At 41.5% G+C, this 26,541-nt stretch overlaps 1 protein-coding gene across 1 annotated transcript in view; it reads right to left on the bottom strand.

The window, feature by feature from the left end:
* STRIP2 (striatin interacting protein 2) overlaps positions 1-26,541 on the bottom strand; it is a 1,652,725-nt gene that overhangs the window by 267,631 nt on the left and 1,358,553 nt on the right. The window contains exon 14 of the mRNA XM_044088838.1: positions 4,140-4,214. Coding sequence (XP_043944773.1) covers positions 4,140-4,214 — 75 coding nt within the window. The remainder of the gene's footprint in view (positions 1-4,139; positions 4,215-26,541) is intronic.

Genomic DNA, 26,541 nt, shown 5'->3' with positions numbered 1-26,541 from the left:
TAAGGGTGCTGCCAAAAGGTAAGTGCTTGGTGAAGGCAGAGGGAAGTCATTGTGACTGTTTTATGTAAGTTTGCGCTTTATCTCCTCCAGATTTGGAGGTAGAAGCGCCCCCATTGCTTTGACCTGTAAGAATCTTGTGCCTGGTATCTGGAACCCTTAGGGCGTCTGGATTTGCCCCTTTGAGCTCTGTCTGACACAGGAAAGGACCAATTTTTTGTAGGCCAGTGTCTACTGAATCTTGGTGGCTGGACTTGTAAGAAGTCTTTTACAGTTTGCATAGACTTAGCTTTGTCTTCCATTTTCTTTAAAACCTCTTCTGCCTTAATACCAGAGTATCATGCTGTAAAGGTGCATCCACTAATTTAGCTTTAACATGATCAGGCAAATTTTGCTCTTTTAGCCAGGCATGCCTCCTAATCACAGATCCAGTAACTGCGGCCCTGCAGGAGGCCTCTAAGTAATCAAAACCACATTGCAAAGTATGCTTTCCAACCTGTTCAGCTCCATGCAATAATTCCTGCAATTCTTTATTTTCTGCACATTCAGAAATCAACATCATTTTCTGTTTCAGCAATCCCGTGACATGTTGTTGATACTTGAGCATATGAAACTGGCAATTTAAGGCCTTAATTAACAAGGTTTCAGATGTATAAACCTTTTTTCCCCATCTATCCAGTGCCCTTGAATCTCTGTCAGAGGGGGTAGGATTTTTTGCTGTTGAGGCCTTAACCCCCTTTGGACCCTGTGAAATAGTTTCAGGATCAGCAGCAGGGTTTCTAAATAAAAATTTGTGTGAGTCAGGGACCCTGTAATATCTGTCAGGCTTGATGGGAGCCAGAGGTAAGGAGTCAGGGGTCAAGCTTGACTCCGAAAACACATCATCCACAATGTCTAAAACAGGGAGTATGGCTAAAGGCCTTTGCTGAGGGAGAAGAAGGAAATCCCTGAGCCTCTTTTTTGATTCTGAGAAATCTTGACTCTCCCAGTGAAAATGCTCCCTCAAAGTATGCAAGATTTCTCCAAATGAATAATCCTCAGGAGGTGATGCAGATGGTATAGACTCCTCTGCATCAGAATCCTCATAGGAAGGTAAAGATAATTCCTGATCAGAAGAGGAATCAGAAGAAATAAAAACCTGATCTGAAGATTCATAATCAGTGTCTTCCTAGGCCTCTTATCAGGAGGGGGATGGGAACCCCTGATCAAGGTAATAAGGTCTTCAGCCATTTTGATCATCTGTTTTTTAGGCATAGAGGCCTGTGCACGTGGCTCATGCATCGTTTTTTAGTTTTAGAAGTTGCTTTTGTCTTTGGTTTTGCAGCTGTCGTCGGTTTGATATAAAAATGTTGAGGCCTGAATACACCCTCAGAAGCTGGTGCCTGCTCAGAGGCTCTGGACCCATCCGAGGGAGATACATCCGTGGGTCCAATACTTTGAGTATCACGTGGCGTGCCAGACTCCACATGGGTCTCGGTAGGGGCCTGCGACTCAAAAGTAGCGGGCATCAGGGTCTGCGAAAGTGCCTCACTGAGTACCGGCAAACCGGCGACTGGCTTAGGAGAAGCTTCGTCGTTGGTTTTGGACCTCGACTGTCTGTCTCTGTCCTTTTCTTTGCATTTTTTATGTACTCTGGTAGTCGGATTGCTATCCGATGATATTTCTGGGTAGTTAAATCTGTTTCCAAAATACTTTGAGGAAAAAATATACCGACACTTAATAGTGCGTTGGTTAAATCTAGCACAAAACCGACAGCCAGGCACATTGTGATCAGGGCCTAGGCAAGGAATACAGTATAAATGGAAATCCTTATGAGGTATTTGCTTCCCACAAGTAATACAATTATTAATTTTTTCTGACATCGGTATGGAGCAAGAAAAAAGTTTCCCCAATGGGGTACTTAGCTTTAGTGAAGACTTCGGTTCTGAAACTCAAACTCGAATATTTCAGGAGTCGGCCGACCGGCACTTGCAAAATGCTTCTGCTTCGGGCACCGCGCGGCAAGAAAGACTAAAGAAAATGGCGTTGGCTGCTTGTTTTCTACCCCTGACGACCTGACTTCATGGAAGAGGAGACAGCAAATGACGCAGGACCCAAGACTTTGGAATTCAGGCCGACTGAGGGCAACCTGCCAGCAGATTACCCAAATGTAATGACTGCAACAGTGAAACACGAAGAACATTGTGTGTGAGTTACTTACAATCTATTTGTTGCTTTTTGCATCTGTATGTGAGAGTCTAGCCTCCAATGTCAATATATAACTACATCTCTCACATACTCTATTTGTCTGTTCAAGAATTAAGTGGTTACCAGTGTACATAAGGCAATTGTTACACTGCCTCAGGATACCCATGCCCAACAAGCTGGATGTAGAGATAGCAGGAAAGTGCCTATCCATACTTGCTTGTCCTAATGTCTACATGGAAGGAATAGGAGTGGAGGGTGTTTGTAACCAGATGAGGGAAGGGTGCTTATGTGGTGTAATCTGCAGCTAACCTAACCAGTGATGCTGCCCAGTGCCAAATCAGATGCTCCCTGAGCAGCAATAGCCCTGGGTGCTACTACATTTCACAGTTAGCGATCCTGCGGCCTACATCCATGTAGATAACAAACTCATGCTTGCCTTCATATAAAAATTTTTTTGTGAAACTGCAACAACAGTGAAGACTTTTTGGTAGTTTTAGTTGAGGTTTCAATCCTAAGTTTTATGACAGTTGTTCACTCTCTGAGCAGCAATTGTCCTGGATGCTAAAATAAGGTAACTAGTACAGTAAACTTTCAAGGTATAATAAAAATAAGCAATGTTTCCAGATATTTGCGTCAGGTCCACCTCACAATGACATGTGATCATTAGGTACATACAAAAACTACTGACACCCAACAGAAAAATCTATGATATCCATAAAATCTTCCAATACAAATATGAGGAGAATAGCCAAATACAGTTGGAGGGATAAAGGCCAAAGATTATCCATTAAAAGAGAACTTTTTCAGATTCAAATAATGCTTGTTGCTTAAGCTGAGGCTTTCTGCCTCTGAGGATGAAGACTGAGAAGGAAGACATCACTGAAAGCTCACACTGGGGTCAATGACCTGACCAGCAATGGTGGAGATGAGCTGTTGTTCCATGAAAATATCTTTAAGGATTTTTTTCATCTTTACAACACTGCTCAAGCTCAACTCTACTACATTTCACAGTTAGCGATCCTGCGGCCTACATCCACGTAGCTAACAAATGCATGCTTGCCTTCATCTAAAAATGTTTTTATGAAAACTGCAACAACAGTGAAAACTTTCTGCTAGCCTTAGTTTAGGTCTCAACCCTAAGTTTTATGACAGTTATCCATGTGACCACTGATACATGGACCTGCCACAGGGAGCTGCACTGAAAGTGGTTGAAAATGTGCCTGGTAGGTATAAGTTCTAGCTTTACTTTCTGCTGACTCAAACTGCCTCAAAGACAACTGTATAATATGAAAAATGTCATTTCTCTTCAGTGAGATGCAGATAAGGCAAACTAAAAAAAAAACGATCCCATTTATTCCTCCACTGCATTATTTGCAAGCTAAGTGGGAAATCTTTGAGAAAAGCATTCCTGCTTAAAAGTACAAATAATCTAAATGCAACAGTTAGGTGTATAGAACTGCATATTATATATTATATTACACTTACTAAAAACTTGATTTTGTTTTCAGTACCATCTGAGGAAACGCTTAGTGTTTTGTGAATAAGATTCTTGTTCTGGAATAAGTTTGTCAGGATTCAGTGAAATAAATACAGAAGTAATAGTTACCTTGGTGGAACATCTGCAAACATAGTGCTCCCAGATGTAATGAATCACATAATGCAGATTTCTTTGTATTACAGTACCTTATTTAACAGAATTATTACCTTGTGTGCACATCAAACAGTAAATAATATTGGACACCATATTTATTTATATACACTGAACACCACAAGGCAAATTACTGTTTTGAAAAAGAGCTTTACCCAGGATGATGATGTATACTAGGAATATGCACTATTACAACTCAGTGCCTTCCCATATGGGTGGCTTTGATACCTACCAGAATTCATCCAGCACTGTGATGAAGAAAGTGGCACACTAGAGTAAATGTCCCGACTCACAAATGCATACTTACTACATACTGTGGCAAGTTGTGTAGCATGGCTTGATACAGCATCTCTGCGGGTACTTGTTCCACCTTCTCTTCCCCCTAAATGGTAAGAAAAAGGGACAAAAAAAAAAAAAAAAATACGGTTAATCAGGTTTGGTAACTAGGTGAAATTACTTAATGAGGAACTTTAACCTAAACGTAAAAAGTAAGGAACAAATTGTTCCTTTGATATAATACACATTAAAATTGGATACTGTCAACTGACCAATAATGAGCAACAGCATTATATGCTTTAATTTGACTAATTATTCAGCTATGTGTGCCCTCTCACTTAACAGTCCAGATCTTGATTATACCTGTACTTAGACAGCAAACAATAGTAATCTAAAAGTTAACTCATTCCTTAACTGTTATTACTAACTATATTACTTTCAGTACAGAGTGAGTAGTACCATTCTGAAATTAAGTCTGTACAGTACGGAACAAAGAGAGCTTATTACTACAGAAAAAAAATCAGAATACCAAGATTTGTTAAAAATAAATTGCTTCTGGCATACAAAACTATCTTTTGCTTTCTTAGGAAACAATCTATTAGTTTGCAAGTGAAAACAGGTCACTCACCTACATTATGTTCTGTCACAGAAAACAGCCAGTGGAAATAGGACCTCCAGGCTAATCATTTAAATAAATAAATACAGTGTATAACCTCTCCCTACATCTTCTTTGTATCATGTGCAAGTTTCTGTGTTCTGCACAACTGAAACTCTCTACTCCTTTACCAAAATGTTCTGATAGGTTGTTTGAAATGCCTGCTGTCCTTTTTTGTGAGGCACTTATTAAAAATGTCAGCATATTCTTCGTTTGTTCCATTTCATGTCCATTAAGACATTCATTTTTCAAATTAATGCATTCAAATGTTGAAATGTTAAACTAGAAAAGAAACAAGGTTTACACAAACCCATGGATTCATAACATAAGTACACAATTATGTACATAGGCAATTTTAGTGTAGGACAAGACATGTGCAACATTTAAAAAAGGCAAGTCAGTGTGCTACCATGTGCAGATATGTTTATGAGTAGCACACCCACCTACTGCAACAGAGATGGCACATCACAACAGAACCATAGCACACCACAGTGGAAGAGAATGGTCAGCAGCTGTGCTGGCATTCCATACATACAAGCAGTGAAGAGATACATGAGACAAGGCTATAAAGCAACATAGCTTGCCATATATTACCATTCCTATAAAACCAATAACCATACATTAGGGTGGTACCTCATATAACATGACTGCCGATGCTGCAGCACTTACTTTAGTAGCGCCTGGGCTACTCTCTGTACTAGCACCTTGCCTTCCCAGCTATATGTTTGAAGAGGGAAAAAAAGGCAGCGAGGGGGGCAGAAAGATGCCCCAATGCCCCCTCCCTCCTGACGCATCTCCTTTGGAAACTCCTGGTGTGTGACTGGAACTATATCGCTGATTTATAAGTATATTTCTTGGCATTTTAACCTTTCAGAGTTCTGCATTATCTTAATTTTGCATGACTGAATGGTTTTATATATTTTCTGGAATTGTTTTCTGTTTCGCATCTGTCCTGAAACTGCTTACCCCCTATTTCTGAGGTGGAGTTTATAAAACTGGCCTAACAGCTTTTGTGTTATCTGAGTGCTTCAAGGCTTGCTGATTTAAAAATAGTTTCTGTTTGCAAATTCCTCCATACACTGTTGGAAACTCCTGGTGTCTGGCTGGTGTGTGATTCTCAAACAATCTGGAAATATATCACTGATTGATAAGTATATTTCTTGGCATTTTAACCTTTCAGAGTTCTGCATTGTCTTAATTTTGCCTGACTGAATTGTTTTATATATTTTCTGGCATTGTTTTCTGTCTCTCACCTGTCCTGAAACAGATTTTTCCCCTCCCCCTTACCCTATTCTTGTGGTGTTGTTATAGTTGGTGGCTGTGTAGTTGCCATCCCCTGCTGTAAATTTGATCTGGGACACCCCTCTCAGTCTGGTGTTCACTCTACTTAATACAGAGAGAACATTTGAGAAGGCCAACCCACTTAAGTTCTTAACCTTGAATTTTTCTGAAATTTTCTTCTGCTCCTTCTTTCTCTCTCCTTGCACTTTACTAAAAAAATTGCACTTTATTTTGCTTTTGCATCTTCTTAAAAGTACTCAATTGTATTTATTCTGTTCCATTTAATACTGCTTGGTAGTAGCCTGATTAAATTGTTATTCTAAGCCTTTTGGTTTAAGCACTTGGGCTCCAGGCCAGCTGTTTTACATTAAGAAGGTTTGTGGTCTGCAATGTTGTGGCAGGACAGGTAGCTTACATCCTTCTAAGTTGGGAATTGCTGATTGAAGGCTCAGTGTCTGTTATTCTAAAAGTGTATTAGTTCTGGTTAAAGCACTTGGGCTTCAGGCCAGTTATTTTTCATTAAGAAGGTTTGTGGTCTGCACTCTTGTGGGAGGTGAGGCTAGATTCTGCCCTTCTGAGCTGGGAATTTCTGGTTAAAGGCTTATTGTGTCTGCTTATTTGAACTGTTTCTTTCTGAAATTGGTGTGGCTTATTTGCTGTAGCATACACTAGATTCAGACATCCTGAATCTAGCTTTGTTTGTATAACTTGAGCATTAATCCAGGCCATCTTTTTGGAGAAGGTTCCTCTGCACCCTAGTGGCAGGAGTGTGCAGTTAGAACTTGTCTGATTGAAGACTGCTGGAACAAGGCTCCACTTTGAGCTTTTTTACTGGTTAACTGGGTAATTTGCTTAAATCAGTTTGCTTGTTTTCTATTGTTATATAAAAATTGCACTTTATTCATCTGCTTTTACTTTATTTGTGTTTCTTCCTACTTTATTACTTTATTTTGCTTTTGCTGCTTGTTCTTAAAAGTACTTAATTGCATTTATTCTGCTGAATTTATTACTGCTTGTTAGTAGCCTTATTAAATTGTCACTTATTCTAAGCCTTTGGTTGAAGCACTTGGGCTTCAGACCAGTTGTTTTACATTAAGAAGGTTTGTGGTCTGCACTGTTGTGGCAGGTCAAGTAGCTTACTCCCTTCTAAGTTGGGAATTGCTGATTGAAGGCTTAGTGTCTGTTATTCTACAAGTGTATTAGTTCTGGTTTAAGCACTTGGGCTTCAGGCCAGTTATTTTACATTACAAAGGTGTTGTCTGCACTCTTGTGGGAGGAGAGGGTAGATTCTGCCCTTCTGGGCTGGGAGTTTCTGGTTAAAGGCTTATTGTGCCTGCTTATTTGAACTGTTTATTTCTGAAATTGGTACACCTTGTTTGCTGTAGCATAGACTAAATTCAGACCAGCTGAATCTAGCTTTGGTTGTATAACTTGAGCACTAATCCAGGCCATCTTTTTGGATGTTTCCCCTGCACCCTAGTGGCAGGAGTGCACAGTCAGAACTTGTCTGATTGAAGACTGTTGGAACAAAGCTCAGCTTTGAGCTTTTTTACTGGTTAATTGGGTAATTAGTTTAAATCAGTTTGCTTGTTTTCTACTGTTATATAAAAAATTGCACTTCATTCATCTGCTTTTACTGTATTTGTGTTTCTTCCTACTTTATTACTGTATTTTGCTTTTGCTGCTTGTTCTTAAAAGTACCTAATTGCATTTATTCTGCTGCATTTATTACTGCTTGTTAGTAGCCTGATTAAATTGTAACTGTTATTCTAAGCCTTTGGTTGAAGCACTTGGGCTTCAGACCAGTTTTTACATTAAAAGTTTGTGGTCTGCACTGTTGTGGCAGGACAGTTAGCTTACATCCTTTTAAGTTGGGAGATGCTGATTGAAGGCTTACTGTCTGTTATTCTAAAAGTGTATTAGTTCTGATTTAAGCACTTGGGCTTTGGGCCAGTTATTTTACATTAAAAAGGTGTGGTCTGCACTCCTGTGGGAGGAGAGGGTATATTCTGCCCTTCTGAGCTGTGAGTTTCTGGTTAAAGGCTTATTGTGCCTGCTTATTTGAACTGTTTCATTCTGAAATTGGTACGCCTTGTTTGCTGTAGCATAGACTAAATTCAGACCTGCTGAATTTAGCTTTGGTTGTACAACTTGAGCTCTAATCCAGGCCATCTTTTTTGGAGAAGGTTCCCCTGCACCCTAGTGGCAGGAGTGTGCAGTTAGAACTTGTCTGATTGAAGACTGCTGGAACAGGGCTCAGTTTTTAGATTTTTATTGGTTAATTGGTTAATTTGTTTAAATCAGTTTGCTCATTTGCTACTGTTATATAAAAAAATACACTTTATGTATTGCCGCTTAGCTAGGGTTAAACTATTCCTGGCGCCATAAAGCCTGCTCTTTAAATATTCCCTTAAAACTAACCATTTTTTTAATTTTAGCACTCAAATCTGTTTCTTTGAGCTCAGCACTTGTTCAGACCTCATTGTAAACACTAAATAAGCTACAAATTACTACAGCACTCAGCTTTCCTCACTTGTCTAGAGGAAAACAGTTTTTAATACTTAATAAATAAGCACCTATCCAGGCATGTCTAAGGGTCAGCTCCCGGTGTTTTCTCCTGTCTACCTGATGAATCTGGGCATTTTGGGGCAGTGCAGCAATTGTCTCATGTACACAAACAACCCCTCTCCTCCTACCATCCAACAATACAACCTGTGAGAGATGCACTTATACAGCCAAACTGGAAGCAAAGCTCTCTTCACCCAAGACTGGACTAGACAGTCAAGAGGAGAAGGTAAACAAATGCACCACACCACACTCATCACACAGTCCCTCAAAACCTACACCACCAAAACAGACACATAGAAACACAAAACACACACCTACATTTGTGGAGGCTCTCAATAAAAATCTGCTCGAGAAAAAAGGACCAAAAAGCAGAAATGCAAGCAACCTCCATCCCCCAACACAACCCAAATGACACATAGACCACAAACTCAGTGTGCCACTCAACCACAGCCCATAAGGAATAACAATGTACCCAATACTCTAGTCACAGGTGACTCTATAGTCAGGCACAATGATGTTCCACTCACCAGGCTAAACAAGGAGAAAGTTACTGTCAGCTGCCTTTTGGGTGCCAGGATCCGCCAAATAATGCACGCACTCAGGTCACTCCACAACAAGTACAAATATGACTCTATCATTGTCCATGATGGTGTGAATGACCTGTGACGTACCTCCCTGGACTACATGAAAAGAGATATGGAGGTGCTCTCCGATCTTGTAGCCCAGGCAGGTATGACCCTAGCCCTGAGTAGCATCCTGCCATAACCCAGAATGATACCACAGTACAAGGACAAAATGACTGACTTCAACAATTGGCTAAGCTTCTGGTGTCATTCTGAGGGGATCCAGTATTTGTCTGCCTGGGATAACATGATCAACAGACCACGATGCTTTGCCAGAGATGGCCTGCACCTGTCGCCCTTGGGATTCCAGACACTGGCTAAGGCTCTTGCCACCCCTGTAGTGCCTTTTTTAGGCAAGGTTCAAATGACAAATTCCCCACCATAACAGGTACAAGCAAGCAAAATCTGAGGGTAATGCTACTCAATGCTAGAAGTCTAAACCTCAAAATGCTTTCACTCGAGGCACTCCTTAAAATGGAGAACATCAACATCTGTGCAGTGACAGAGACCTGGTTCAAGGCACCAGAGAGCACCCCTGCATTACCAGGCTATAATTCATACCACAGCTTTCGACCACCTAACCTGGACGAAACACTAAAGGCGGAGGCGTGCCCATATTCATTAAGGATATCCACACCTCCAGGCTAGTTACTCAGCATAATGCTTCCAAGATTATCCAAGTGCAACTAACTCTGGGCAAGACCACCAATCCAAATTTAACTTGCTACAGATCCCCCACCATGCCCCAGGATTCCCACTCCTTATTTCAATCCAACACCCTCATAATGGGCGATTTCAACTACCACACCATTAACTGGGAAAACTACTCATGTACCAACTCTTTTGCTCAATGTTTTCTGGAATTCATAAATTCCAACGCCTTGGATCAACTTATCCACACCCCCTCCAGGGGCAGCAATATCCTAGACCTGGTCATTACCAACATGGGTGACCGGTGTTCCACACCAGAGGTCAATTCCTCGTTGGTCAAATCCAACCACAAGCTAATCACCATAGACATCCACATCCCACCCCCACACCCCATAAGGGAAACCACTGTAAAAAATTTCTCCAAAGCCAACTTCACGCTTCTTAAGACAGAAGTGCCAAACTTCAGGACACCCATGCAGACGGACAATAGAGGTATGACTGCTGAATCCTACACAAATGCACTTTATAAGTACTTACACGAGTGCATGGATCGTGCTATCCCCAACAGAACCAAGATGCTATCCTCCAAAAAAAGGAAGCCAATCTGGCGGTCCCCTGCCATAAACAAACTCTACAACAGAAGAAAGAAATTGTTGCAAAAAAGAGTAAAATCCCATGATTGGAGGAACTCCCTGGTCAGCCTCAGTAAGAAGCTGAGATCCCTCATAAAATCCTCCAAAGCTAGTTACGAAACTAAAATCACCACTGATTCTAAAGACAACCACAAAGCATTCTATAGCTATGTCAAAAATCTCAATGCAGCACTCAGATCTGCTCTGAGTTACAGCACAATGGCACTAAATATACAGAACCAACTGATATTGCCAACATCCTGGCAGATAGGTTCAGTGCTAACTTTACCCCTCTTTCTCTCCCTAAAGGGCCCATCTCTATACCGGAAGAATGCAAAGTTCCTGTAATCATGGCTGCACAGGTAAAAAACACACTTTCCAAAGCCAAGAACACAGCATTCATGAGACCTGACAACATTCCAGGCTGCATTCTACATGAACTAGAGAATGAACTGGCACCCCACCGAAGCACCATGTTCAATCATAGCCTCACCTCAGGCTTTGTGCCCACTGAATGGCGCACAGCGACGGTTATCCCACTCCACCACGAACCCCGGGAACTACCGCCCCATTAGCCTAACGAGCCTGGTCTGCAAGGCCATGGAACGTATCATCATGGTACTTAAAAACAAAGACATTGGTAATTGCCAAACTCTGGACCCCTCCCAGTTCGGTTTTGTAAAAGGCAGATCATGTCTCCTAAACCTGATAGACTTCATTGAAGGAGTCACCAAAGCCGTAGACAAGGGTAAGGTGGTCCACACAGCCTATCTAGATCTCGCCAAGGCTTTTGACATCATCCCCCACTCTGGAAGTTTAAACTCAATAAACTAGGTATAAATCACTATGTCACAAGATGGGTTGCCAACTGGCTCACTGACAGAACCCACACTTTGAAAGTAGCAAACTCCAAAACCGACTTCAGATAAGTGACAAGTGGAGTACCACAGGGTTCAGTCCTGGGTCCTCTCCTGTTTGGTATCTACTTTTCTGAAGTACAGGCTAACACAGAAGGTCTTTGGCTAATGAAGTCTGCAGATGACTGCAAACTAGGAGCCATAATTGAAACTCCTAATGATGTGGACATCCTACAAAAGGGCCTCACTGAGACAGTGAGACAGATGTCTGGTGTCAAAGCCATGGCCTCAAGCTCAATGCAAAAAAGTGCATTGTCATCCCGTTTGGTAGAAACTCTGTATCCATGAGCTACCACATAGGTGGTAGTCTACTTAACACCGAAACTGTGATGAGAGACCTTGGGACACAGGTGGACAGTAGTCTCTCCTTTGATAATCACATCGCCACAGTAGTCAGGAAATCCATTTACGTGGCACACCTCATCACAAAGGGTTTCTCATCCAGGAAAAAAGAGGTCATTGTTCCCCTCTACTCATCACTCATTAGACCCATTATAGAGCACAACGCCCCTTTTGGTATGTACCTCACAAGACATCTACAACAACTGGAAAGGCCACAGAAATACATCACAAAGAGGATTACCGGCCTCAAACAGGTGCCCTATGCAGACCTTCTAAAAAAACTCCAACTTTACTCCGTGTACTCAGAGGCGATCTCTGCCTAACATACAAAGCTATGTCAAACCCAGAGCTGTTGGGCATGCTCCACTTAAAGAAATCCCAATCCCTCCAAGCTACATGCTCTAGGGACCTAAACTTTGTCACCACAACAAACTGAACATGCTGGAGGGATAGATTCCTGTCCCAAAGACTTCCCATACTCTGGAACAAACTACCTATGTCAAACAAAGCTCTTCATTAGCACTCATCAAGAAAAATCTTGATGATTGGATGGGAAATAGGAAATTCACTCCAGGAATCACCTCTGGGGCTCTGCTTGACAGGGGCACATGAAAATAATTTTCTTGGGTGGTGAAAGCCAAAATACCTGTTTGGCTAGGCTTATATAGGCCCTAGGGCCAATAGCCTAGTACCTACCTAAGAACCTATGATCAACAACAACAACTACAAAATCTGTGATCAGGTATGTGGGGCTCCTGAAATGCAGGAGCAAAACAAGTCCTGTTTCTGCACTTAGGCCCTGACCCTCTTTCCTCAGATTTTAGTAAAAACAAAACCTTTTTTTTTTGCTTTTAATCTGTAGCAAACTGCTTGCTACAATGTAGCTACCAGTTGCTATTGTTTATACCCTGCAAAGAGCACTACAAAGCTCAGGATTTAGATAGGGAAAAAAGAAAAGAAAGAAACAAATCTTTTTAACTTTTAAACTGTAGTAAGCATTATACTCCACAATGAGTGCTACAGTGTTCAGGTTTTGGTTTGGGAAAAAAAAAAACATTTTCTTTACTTTTAAACTTTAGCAAACGCTTGCTACAAATATAGCAAGCGGTTGCTACAGTTTAGACTGCATACGGAGTTCTACACTGCTCTGGTTTTACTTTAAACAGCAGAAGGAAAAAAGCAGTTGCTACAGTTTAGACCACACACGGAGCACTACAGCTCTCAGGTTTGACTGCAAATGTAATACTGGCATTTAAAAGCCAGCATGCAAAAAAAGGCATCAGGATGATGGACGTGATTTACAATCGCACCCCCCCCTAACAGTTTGCACCCAGGACAGTTGTCCCCTCACCCCACACTAACTACATTACTGCACTGGGGAGGGGTGCTTGCTGCATTCCGGAGTGTGTCCTCCTTTGGATGGGATGTAAATTCAGGTCATATCTGCTTGAGTTAGTGGTACTTCAGGTGGATGTAAAAGATCCCATGACATCTATTAAAAAGAGTAGGGGTCCTTCATTTATATAAAAATAACTCTTATTTACAAAATATTTACGTAGTTACAAATATTTACAAATATAAAAATATATAGATAAACAAATCTGTTTACATAACCGTACTACATTTTCATCCCTATTAGACCCTCAATAATTCCATAACCACCATCTGAATTTACTTAATATTGTTGCTAAAATCCATTTACCACTAAACATAATTTCATTTATTCTTTCATTCCATATAACCCATATAACATAACTTTTTATCTATTCTTTTAACATATTCTTTACTTACATTCTTATAATATCCATATTTCATATCCATGTTTATTTTATCCCCTTTTTTATATCTTCAAAAACATCTTTACATAGTTTTCCCCATAACTTGTTTACCCTTTTACATTTCAAAAACACATGTTCCATAGTTTCTTCATCTTGACAATGTAAACATATTCTAGCACTTTTCTTCTTATATGGCACATTTACTTTTACTGGCAATTTATCAGTTTCCAGTCTCCACAAAAAATGTTGACATTTTACTGTCTGATTACACCATTTGCTTCTTATTTTTATAGCTTTAATTTTTATATCTGTCAGCTTTTCCCATGGTTTTACACAGTAAAGTTTTATCATTACATTTTATATCATAGTTTTCTGGCTTTATCTATATCATCAATTTTTATTTTCCACAAAAATATTTTTTTTCTTGGTAACATTTTATTTTTTCAATTATACATCCCTTTTCTCTTTTATTCTTTTTTATCATAACCCAAAATGTATCATACTTATATTTATACAATTTCACTACTATTCTCTCATCTTTTTTATTTATCCACTTTAACACCTTGTGCAAATTTAATGAAATAGCATGCACCACTGTGTTAATTAACCCTAAACCTTCTTTTTCTTCTTTATTAACATACAAAACTCTTCTTTTTACTGAGTCTAACATATTACCCCATATAACTGAAAAATTATCTGCAATAATTTATTTTCAAATATTTTTGGCAACATAAATACACTTGCTAAGTATGCTACTTTTCCATCAGTACTGACTTTATCAAATAAGCCTTTTTTCTGAATGATAACTTATGTGTTATCCAAAAAAAGACAGGTTTGTTTTATTTCTTCTATTGTTTTTCCCCACTGAATTCTACTTAACATCTTTATTCCCAAATTTTATACCTAACACAGAAATTTAATTCATTGTAAAATATATACCTCCCTCTTTACTACATCACCTAAACTTTTAATTTTCTCTTTATTTAAAACCATCCATGTCACCTCTCAACCCTCATTTGTGCACATTATGTCTTTTATCTACATTTTATTTGCGATAATTATAATGTCATCTGCATATGTTAACAGTACTGGAATTCTTAACCCTTCAGGTGTTATGTACCCACCTCCTTCATTTTGCAATTTATTTCACATATTATCACATTTATAACTAATGCAGAATGTATACAACTCATTGGTGATCACTGTCTTACACCACTCTTCATATGTACTTCTTGGCTTAATCAGCCATTTAAAAGTATTTTTGCTGGTTCCCTATTATATGATCGAAGACGCATTCTTTAGAATGCATCTTGATCAAACTTGAAAGCACGAAACGGCATATAAGCAAATTCTTTCCCTGGGAATGAAATTGCTTGGCTGCCTTCGTTATTTTGCCGTTTTTGTCACTGTAGTGCAATCTCGGAGTTGGTATATTTAAGTAGGGGGGATGTGGGGGGCGAAGCCCCCCACTTTATGTAAAGTTTTAAAGTTTTTTTTTCTTTTTTGGAACAGCAATTTTTTTTTCCCTGGGAAAAAATTCGCTGTTCTAAGTGTTTGGGATTGTAAGCTTTCGCTTACATGGGGTCGATAAATCAGCGTTCACTTTTTTAAGCGTTCACTGATTTAATATAGACTCTTTTTACTTTATTATTACTATATGCTGGCATACATAATTTCCTAACTTTCTCAATTACATTATGTTCTTTCATTATTACCCATAAGATTTCATGCCCAACTGTGTCAAATGCCTTAAGGTCTCATATAATGATTTTTGCTTCTTCTTTTCTGTTCCTAATATTATCTACAGTTTCTCTATTATTAATAATTCTTGACAACCCTTTCCCGTTATACTGTATATACTATCTTCCATAATATTTTCCTCTTTAGTTTCAAATCTCTTTTGTATTATTTTTATAAAGATCTTATAATTATTATTGTTATTCAGTGCTATTGGTCTCTAGTTTTTTTAACTCTATCTTCCTTCTTTCATATGAATTTAAGTATTATACTATAAAATTCTTTATACACAAATGATTCATTTAACCATTCATTTAAATCTTTAAAAAACATTTTTGTCAATCCCTTAAAATTTTATACATTTCATACCCTATTCTGTCTGGTCCTGTAGCAGAATCCATATTTATTTGTCCTAATACTTTATCTGGCTCATTTAAAGAAATCTCCTTTTCCAACTCTTTATTCTGTTAACTTTTTTACTTTCCATGTGTTTTTACTACCTTATTGTTTTAAAAACATTTGTTGTACACACTGTGCTACACTATTCATAATTTTTTCCTGAGTTTTTTCTTTTTCCTCTTTTGCATTTTTATTTCACTCATCCATGATTTCTTTCATTTTTTTTGTTTTCTTCTGCCTTCTTTCTGCTACTTCATTTTTCCTTATTTTACTTTCTATATAAACAGTTTACACACCCCTGTTAAAATGTCAGGTTTTTGTGATATAAAAAAAAACGAGACCAAAATAAATCATTTCAAAACTTTTCTCACCTTTAATGTGACCTATAACCTTTACAATTCATTTGAAAAACAAACACATCTGTTAGGGGAAAAATATAAAAAATAAAAAACGTACAATAAGCTGGTTTTGCTAGTGGGGAGTCTTATTGGGGATCTGGAGAGAAAGGAAGAAGCCAGCCCCGGACTGACTGTGATCTCTGTGTGCTCTTAAGGGAAACTGTACTTTACTCTACGTGTACTTGTTATCCTTCCCAATGAGGACACCCCTCACTGATGTTAGTGGTGAGGATTCAAGCTCTTTGATTACTGGGCCAGTGCACAGGCATCACATATTAATTGGTTGGCAGTGGTGGGATATCCACATCAGATATTAATTATTTGGCAGTGGTGTGATATCCACATCAAACATTAATTGTTTGATAGTGGCGAGTTAGCCACATCACATACTAATTGGCTTGTAGTGGTGTGGACAGTGAATTCCTATAGCTTGTGTGCAGTGATCGTTGAAGGTGTTTTTGTACTTTAAATCAGCCATGCAGTGAATATCACAATTGCTTTACTTCTTTTGTTAGCTTAGTTAGTCAGGGAGAGCAGGCAAGCATTTAAGCAGAGGAGTATGGCAAGCTGACAAGGAGCCAGTTGGCTGAGATGTGCCAGGCTAAGGGACTGGTGCATGGAAACCTGACTAAGGCATACAGGATTGCAGCTTTGGTCACAGCTGTATCAAAAAACAGCAGTCAGGAAGATGATCAGATTGGCTGTGGAGATGTACAACACTCAGAGAATGGACAGCTCAGCTTTTCTGCAGAGGACTTAAAAATCCATCTGGAGCTAAAGAGACTTGAGCTGGAGAACAGGTGTTTGGAAACAGAAGCAGCAAAGAGACTGAGACTTCTACAAGCTGAGGAGAATGAGAAAGTGCTACGCTTGGAAGTGGAGGAGAAGGGCAGGCAGAGGCAACATGAAAAGGAGATGCTGTCTCTTCTCCAGAGTCATGGAGGGAATAAGGAAGGGAGTAACCGGACCCCAAAAGCAAAAAAGGTCAGTAAATTTCTTCTGCAGTTTACAGAGGGGAATAATTTTGATAGTTTCATTCATATGTCTGAGAGGGTATGTAAACAGTATAATGTTGACCAAAGGCTCTGGGTATGGTTCCTGACCCCCTTACTCCATGGTAAAGCTGTAACTGTGCTGTCTAAATTATTTGATTGCAAAGTTTTTGATTATACTGTTGTTAAGAATTGTTTGTTAGAATTTTTTAAGCTAACACCTGAAACTTATAGGAAAAAGTTTTGTGAGCATAGACGCAAGGCAGATGAAAGTGTGTGTGAATATGTTGCTGAACTTGAGCACTTATTTTAATAGGTGGGTGAGTGGATGTCAGGTCACCACTTCTGAAGGGCTGGCAGACATTTTGGTGAGGGAACAAGCCCTTAGCACTTTGCCTGAGGACATGAGGATCTGGTTAGCTGATAGACAATGTGCTATTTCAGATGAGTTGGGGACGAAGGGAGACCTATACCTAGCAAGTAGCGCATCCTATACAGGAAAGGAAGGTGAGGAGCCAGTAAGTGGGAAGGAAAAACGGTCAATAGTAGGTTGTCTTGAGACAACAAGGGTACCAAACTACCACCAGAGGTTATATTCTAATATAGTGAATGGCAAGGAGGCCACTGCTAAGGGAGAGACAACCTCTGACATAACCATTGTGAAGCCTGCAATGGTTACAGAGGAACACTATTTGCCTGCGAAGTCTACTCCAGTCAGAGCTTTAGGAGGGACCCCATTCCAAATACCTTTGGCTAGGGTTCACCTTGACTGGGAGGGTGGAAAAGGAAGCCAGCAAGTAGGTGTGTTTCAGGATATCCCTGCAGATGTCCTGATAGGGAATGATTTTGATAATGCAGTTACAAACAGTCAGGCTTCGAGACAAGCATATGGGTCTGGTAGCCTGGGGGAGACACAGACAGACTGCATACTTGCAGCCAGGACTGGTGAGTTGGTTACTTCAGGGAGCGAGATAGCCTGTAGCACTGAGACTGAAGGTGAGCCACAGCTGCTTGTGGGTACTGATGTTCCCTTGGACAGAGTGACTGCAAAGGTAGAGGTGAGTAGTAGCACCCAGGCTGACAGTGAGGCACCTTAGTCAAAGGATGCCAGACTTCCTGTGGAAGGGGAGCTGGGAAGGGTTACAAAGTGAGAGAGTTGTGAGAGAGTTGAGTTCAGGTCTCAGACCCTACATTACAAGGCCTGAGGCAGGTAGCTAGTGAGGCACCGGATTCCTAAGGGAAGGGGGAATCTGTATACTGGGACAAAGGGTTACTTTACAGAGAGTGGACCTCTGAGGGAGGGCTAGAAGGTGAGAGAATGCAGCAGTTGGTAGTGTCTACAGCCTATTGTCTGGCGCTTCTAACCATAGCCCATGATGTTCCCTTTGCAGGTCATATGGGCATAAAACGTACAAAGAGACATATTATGCTGAACTTCTATTAACCTGGATTGCCAGATATGTAACAGGGTACTGCAGGATCTGTGAGCAGTGCCAAAAGGTAGACAAGGCAGGAGAGAAGGTGACAGCTCCTTTGATGGCTTTGCCTATGATTGAGAAGCCATTTCAGAGGGTAGCTATGGATATTGTGGGGCCTCTGAGTACCCCATGTTTCACAGGGAAAAAGTATATCCTAGTGGTAGTAGATTATACTACAAGATGCCCTAAGGCAGTGGCTTTGTCCTCCATTAAGGTGGCAAATGCTTTGTTAGAGGTTTTCAGCAGGGTAGGTTTCTCAAATGAAATACTGACAGACAGAGGTGCCAATTTCATGTCAAACCTGCTGGTTTGTCTGTGGACGTACTGTGGGGTGAAGCATCTAAAGACCACCCCTACCATCCCCAGACTAACGGTCTTGTTGAGAAGTTAAACTCTACAATCAAGTCCATGCTATGGGCATTTGCAGATCAGCTTAAGAGGGAGTGGGCAAATATTTGCCCCATCTGTTGCTTGCTTACAGAGAGGTTCCCCAGGAATCCACAGGTTTTTCACCCTTTGAGTTTCTGTACGGGCATCGGGTGAGGGGACCTCTAGATTTAATTTGTGATTAGTGGGAAGGTGAGTGTGATTCTCACAAGGAGTCTATTGTGGCATATGTCTTAAACCTCAGGATAAGTCTCAGGGAACTCATGGGCTTAGCACAGGAGAACCTGACAGAAGCCCAACATCAGAAAAAGGTCTGATATGACAGGAATGCTTGATCTAGAGAGTAAGCTACAGGGCAGCAGGTAATGGTTCTCATTCTTGTCAGACACAACAAGCTGCAGGTAGCTTGGGAGGGACTCTCCAAGGTGGTAAGAAACGTAAGTGATGTTAACTACATGGTGGAACTGCTAGGCAGGAGGCAGGATCACAATTGTACCATGTTAATCATGATGAAACCTTATCATGATAGGGAGGCCCTTGTGCTGAGTATTTGCAGTGGATTGCAGGAGGAGTCTGAGGGAGATCTGGTGGCTGACCTCCTCAGTGAGGCTCGGACTGACACCTCAGTGAAAGGGGTAGCAATGTCCCAGCAGCTATCTCCTACCCAGGTTCGAGAAATCCAAGCAGTGTTACAGGAGTTTGGGGACATGTTCACTGGGAAACCAGGGTGCATCCACCTGGTCAGCACCAAGTGGATACAGGACTCCAAAGGCCTATTAGGCAGGCCCCTTATAAGGTGCCTGAGAGAGTCAAACAGACTCTGAGGGAGGAGATACAGGAGATATTGGAACTAGGGGCAATTAAAGAGTCCAACAGTTCCTGAGCATACCCAGTGGTGCTGGTGCCAAAGAAGGATGGCAGCACCAGGTTCTGTGTAGACTATAGAAAATGAAACAGTCACACAGAGTCAGATCCTTACCCTATGCCTAGGACAGATGAGGCCCTAGAGCAGCTGGGTGGGGCTAAGTATCTTACCACCATTGATCTTACCAAGGGTTACTGGCAGGTGCCCTTGACTCCCAGTGCTAGAGAGAGGTCAGACTTTGTGACTTTTTTTGGCTTGTATGAGTTTACAAAGATGCTCTTTGGGATGAAAAATGCCCCAGCAACTTTCCAGAGGCTGGAATATCATATCCTGGCAGGAGCAGGAGGGTTTGCTCTTGCTAGATGATATTGCCATTTACAGCCATTCCTGGCAAGAGCACCTTCAATATGTTAGGGAGGTGCTGGGCAGACTATAAAGGGTAGGGTTGACCATTAAGCCAAGCAAATGTCAGGTGGGTATGGTGGAGGTCTCGTACTTGGGACATAGAGTGGGGAGTGGTAAGATCAGGCCAGAACCTGCCAAAGTGGAAGCCATTCAGGCATAACCTGCACCTGTTACCAAAAAGCAGGTGAGAGCATTCTTAGGGACAGCAGGGTACTACAGAAAGTTTGTCCTCAGTTATAGAACCACAGCTGCTCCCCTCACAGACATGACAAGGAAAATCAGGCCAGATAAGGTAGTGTGGACCACAACATGTGAGCAGGCATCCCAGAGGCTTAAAGAAGCTTTGGGAGGACCTCCTGTGTTAGCCAGTCCAGTCTACAGCAAATAATTTGTTGTGTAGGTGGATGCTTCAAAACATGGGGTGGGGGCTGTACTTAGCCAGATTTCTTCAGAGGGAGAAGAACACCCAGTGATTTATCTCAGTCATAGGCTCCAACCCAGGGAGTAATGCTATGCAACTGTAGAAAAGGAATGTCTAGCTATAGTGTGGGCACTGCAGAAACTTCAGCCTTATCTGTATGGATTCACTGTAGTTACAGATCAGATCCCCTAACATGGTTACACTGAGCCAGCCAGCAAAATGCCAAGCTGCTAAGATGGAGCCTAGGGTTGCAAGCATATATGTCAGTGCAGCACAGCAGTGGGATTAGCAATGCCAACGCAGATGGGCTCTCAAGACAGGGAATGGGGGAAGGTATACTCAGATAGATCTAACCCTCTCAAGCAACGTTTCTCAAGGGTCATTTGAGAAATGTGAAAAACTGAAAGGCTGCCAGCCTAGCTAGATAGAATTTTGTAAATAATTCTACGTCATTTGTAAATTTTAATATAATCCACAGGCTGGTTTTACAAATGAGAAAGAGAACTATATGTTATGATTAAACTATATGTTGTACTGAGCTTCAAAAATCTAAACACGGTGCACTCTGTTGGAAGAAAGATGATAAGTCAAGCATTGTATAACTGATCTCAAACTCAGAGATGTAATGTCTGGACCAACAAATTCTTTCTATGGTTTTGAGACCGTTGCTAATTGCTAGATTTTACATGTATAATGTCTTTTACTGCTGTGGTTTCCTGGCCAGCTGCAAGATCAAAGAACTGTTAAAATTTTGAGTTTCTGTTAGCCTGGGAAATTAAGCCAGAGAAGTGTCAAGAATGATGTAATCTAAAAGGAGTCTGAAGTTAGCAATGCTTCAGGTGCACTGATAGGGCCTATCAGAGAAGGAATCTCTGAGGCCCTGGTTTTGTGGACCCCCCCCCCCCCCCCCGCCTCTGTGGCAACATCTGCCATTGAAACCACCTCCTCTGCCTCTGGAGGAAGTATCCCTGCGCAAGTCCTGAAAAGGTCCCTGAGATTTTCCAGAACCACAGTTTCTTACCACCTCACTGGTTCCTGGAGAATGTATGTTGAGGGGTAGAGAACTTGATTCCAATCACAGACAAGGTCTTTCCCTCCTGCTTGCTGTGGGTGGGCGTGTCTTCTACTGATGGCTCAAACAAAAATGAATCATCAAAGGGGCCATTAACATAAGATGCCTTCAAGTGTTCTGTGAAGTCTCATACCTCCATCCAGGAATGTCTCCTAACTGCTATGCCTGACCGGCTGCTCGAGAGGTACTCTCTGCTGCATGGAAAATTAGCCTCATTGATGAATTGCCATGGACGAAAAAGTAGCCAATTGAGGAGAAACCTTCTTGTGGTCCTCTGCAGACATGAACTCAGAGAGAGAGAGGTTGAAAACTCCTTCATCAAATCTCTCTGTAAGCGAGTAAAATGTGCCAGGTAATTTAACAACCTCAGTGCGAATATGGCTGAGGTATATATGCCCGTTCTGAACCTGTCCATCACTCTTTGTTCCACTAACTCCTTCTTAGTGGCTGCCGCCACAACTATGGCATCAACTGGGAATCCAGTGACATCTATCTAAAGAGCTGAAGGGGGACTACAAATTTATTCCGGTGCTTGGGGATGGGCTCAATAGTGTCTGGCTCCGTCCAAGCCCAGCAGGAAATGAGGTCAATAAGTTCATCCCCTGGAGGTGTTACCCAAGACATAGATGAGCCAGTCCTCAAAAGCCCCCAGGAATACCAATTTCTCAGGAGAAGGATTTTGGGAGGACCAGCCACCTCTCTGCTTGAGGATTACCTCACATTGTCAGGTGGCAGTTGGGGGGGGGGATCCTTCCTCCTCATCAAAATCAGTGTCCGTCAGAAACTTCATAGGGGATTTTATGTGCCACCTCTTGCACATTCCTTTCTGAGGTACCGCTTCTGTGGGGTGCTTGGAAAAGGTGTTGGAAGAAAGGGGGAATCCATCTGGGGAACTCGTGCAGCAGCTTCCCTGAGCTAGCTGACCCTGAGAAGCAGAAAGATGGGCTCAGAACTTGGACCCAGTAAGGGGAAAGGGACAGGATCTGAGACTAGAGAGGAAGCTCTCTATGCAAAAAGGAAGCTCCTTCTACAACCTGGAAAGCTGGTGGACCCAGGAAAACTTCTCCCCCTTCCTTGGAGCCAAAGCATCTGAAGAAGGAAGGTCGGGCAAACCCTGGCTCAGAGCCTCCCAGAGAGAATCGGACCTGAGCTGTCTAGAGGCGAGGCACCAAGGGGAAGGGAAGGATTCAATAAAGTAGGAGCCAAACCCAACCCCTCAGACCCAGCACCAACCTCTCAGATCCGAGACCCGCCCAATTACTGAGCAGGATCAAGTATAAATATAGGGGAGGGGGATAATGAATTAGCATGTCTGAAGAAGTCCTAAGCAAGAACAAAAAAATCCAGTGATCCTGTTAAGCATTTAATTGTGTTATATGCTTGTTTTGTTTGCTCACTTAGTTTTGTGTGCGACTTTTAAACTTCATTAAAAATATTATTTTTATTCCTGGGCATCGTTAGAATCTGTTACACCTCTGCGGTGCCTATTTGTTGTGATCTCTTCAAGCTTTGTTATCAAAAGAACAACAAGCAGAGTCTGCTTCCTCTGTTTGATAGCTCACTTTTTGTTGGACAGACTTTTGTATTTCCTCCTTAGCATGTTCTACATTAAAAAATTACTTTGACCCTCCAAAAAATATTCTGAAGATAGCTGGATACAACAGCTTAAATCTTATACCTGCCTCTTGACATTCCCTGTTTGCTAGAATAAATGTACTCCTCTTCTGCCTGCTGTACAGTGAGTAATCACTTTCCGTACTCTACTACATCCAACGTTTAATACTTTGTCCTTTTGCCACTGTTTTGTCAGAATCAACTCTTTCTGCTGGTAGGATTGCAACTTTACTATCAGAAGTCTTGGCTGCTTTCTCATGGCCAGGGTTGGAGCATACATGCACTGTGCCCTTTCTGTTAAGAACTCCCGCTGTGGAATACCAGTTCAGTTTGTTTGTTTATTTATGCACAGGAAATCTCAGGTTTTCCCGACTTGCTCTGTCCTCTAATTCAACCATTTTTGAAACATCTCTTCTTGAGCAGAGCAGTCTGATACTCAGCCAGACATTTCTTCATTTTGACCTCTGAATTCTGCAGTTGTATCAGCTCATCTGAATATCTGTTTAAATCTTCTTCCATTTTTACAACTTTTGGTTATTTGAGTTGATATAATCCTTCAGTGTTTCATTTTTTGTAATCAGCTCTGAGCTCATTTGACTTATTTTTTCCTCTAGATTACTGGAGTTCATGTCTTGCGCCAGGCCTGGAGCTTGAACTGCTTTTTGCTGAACAGCTATACAAGAATTCTTTGAGCCAGTGTTTTCTCCTCACCTTTTGTGGTTGGTTTTCTTTTAGGTTCTCTAAATTTCTTCTTTGCTGGCATCCAGGCAGTGCATTTACTAGCCAGTAACTGAAATTTAGCTAAAAAAGACAAATTCACTGGCTCTCTTTTCTGAGTTTCTGTTTTCATACTGGGAGAGCTGAATTAAGTTGCTACGCATTGTGCAGCTGTCTTGGAAGCCAAACATCAGATAAGCTGATCCTTCAATAGAAAGTACAGTTTTGTACCTACCATAAATGTAGATGTCCGATAGGTATGCAACTGCAGTCCTGACATATGGGTTGTCCTGCCTCAGGCAGCCCTTCGGTCGGCCGGATTCCAAAGTCTGGGTCCGGCGTCAGCTGATGTCGCCCTTTCCCCGACGTCAGAGCGCCTGGGGTATAAAAACGTCAGCCGATGCCATCTTCTTCAGTGTTTCTTGCCCCAGATGCCAGGTGCCCTCTAAGGAAGGCTAAATTTTGAAAAATAGAGAAAAATTCCAGACACGTACAACAGCATAAAAACAAATACACCATAAAAGATTACCCCAGGTAGCTAAAATGAGGGGTGGAAACCCAAAAGTATACCACAGAGGGGTAGGTGGGAGGGTAAACCTGACTGCAGTTGCATACCTATCGGACATCTACATTTATGGTAGGTACAAAACTGTACTATGTCCTTCAAGGATGCAACTGCAGTCCTGACATATGGGTTGAATACCATAGCCAACCTGGGAGTGGTAGGCACTAAGACAAAGATGGTGTAGCTAAAATGCCCTGCAGGACTGCAGAGGCAAACCCTGCTCTGGACCTGGAGTATAAAGGCAGGTTGTAATGTTTGGAAAATGTATGCACGGAGCTCCATGTAGCAGCTTCTAAAATGTCCTTTGTTGCCACTCCTCTTAAAAAGGCTGTGGAGGTGGCTGTAGCTCTGGTGGAATGTGGCCTGATGTCAGCTGGCACAGTTTTTCCATGAAAAGAGTAGCAGAATCGAATGCAATTTCCAATCCATTTAGAAATTGTCTGTTTGAAAATTGCTTTTCCCTGCAATCCAGCAGCGAAAGCTACAAAAAGCTGGTCAGATTTTCTGAAAGACTTTGTTCTGTCCAAGTAGTAGCGCAACTATCTGTGTATGTCCAAGGTGTGCAGAAGTCTCTCTCCTTTATTTTGAGGATTGGGAAAGAATGTAGGCAGGTGAATAGCTTGATTCAGGGACACCCTGGATACCACCTTTGGCATGAATGACGGATTGGTTCTCAAAGAAACTCTGTCCTGGTGAAAAATGAGAAATGGTTGTATTGCCATAACGGCCTGTAGCTCAGAGACTCTTCTTGCTGAGGTTACTGCCAGAAGGAAGGCTGTCTTCCAAGACAGAAATTGCAACTCTGAAGATGCTGCTGGTTCAAAGGGAGGAAGAGTTAATTTTTCCAGCATGAAGTTGAGGTCCCATGCAGGCACTGGTGGTTTCCTTGGAGGGTTGATGTTCTTTATACCTCTTAGAAACTGTCTTAGCAATGGGTGAGAAAATACAGGCGGATCAGTGTTATATTTGGCAGATATTGCTGAAGCATGTATTTTTATGGAAGAATATGAAAGGCCATTGTGTAGCATTTCAGCCAAGTATTCCAGGATCTGTGGAATGCTCATCACTGATGGGTCTTGACCCTTTTTGCTGTTCCAGATAAGAAATCTCTTCCATTTTGCTAAGTATGTTTTTCTAGTGGAAGGTCTGCGCGCCTCCAGGATGATATCTTTTACCCTTTTGGAAAGTGTATCCTGAGTAATAGTCATGGAATCTTCCAAGCTGTCAGCTTCAATGTTTTCAAGCTGGGTGTAGTGTCCTGTAATTGTGCTGTGTCAGACGAAGTGGCCATTGAGGAAGGAGCCATGGATTGGTGTGTGTCAAGCTCTGTAGCAGTGGGTACCAGTGTTGTCTTGGCCAGTCTGGAGCTATCAGTATGACTTTCGGTTGCTCTGTCTTGATCTTTAGTAACACCTTGGTCATCAAAGGAAGAGGTGGGAAGGCATATAGTGTTAGAGAGTTCCAACTGAAGGAGAGAGCGTCCACCTTCCATGCTTGAGGATGGTATGTCCTTGTGCAAAACTTTTTCAGATGGTGATTGAAGTGGGAGGCAAAAAGATCTATATCCGGCCTTCCCCATGCTTGAGCTATTTGTAAGAAAATGTCTGGATGCAACATCCATTCGTGTGGATCCATGATGTTTCTGCTTAGGCTGTCCGCCAGAACATTGTCCTTCCCTGGTACAAACTGGGACTGTAGCTCTATTTTCAATTGTAGGGAAATATCCCAGAGATTCATTGCCAGTCTGCAAAGAGGGTAGGAATGGGTACCTCCTTGCTTGTTTATGTACCACATAACTGTGGTATTGTCTTTCTTTATTAGTAGATGGCCCTGATGCATGAACTTTTCGAAGGCCTTGACTGCATGTATCACTGCCAGCATTTCTTTTTGGTTGATATGTAGGTGCTTTTCTTTTTGTGTCCATTGTGCTTGAATG

The sequence above is a fragment of the Protopterus annectens genome, chromosome 11.part0, assembly GCF_019279795.1.
Source record: "Protopterus annectens isolate FY-2018-M chromosome 11.part0, PAN1.0, whole genome shotgun sequence".
Lineage (NCBI taxonomy): Eukaryota > Metazoa > Chordata > Ceratodontiformes > Protopteridae > Protopterus > Protopterus annectens.
This window is presented reverse-complemented; position numbering and strand designations above follow the sequence as displayed.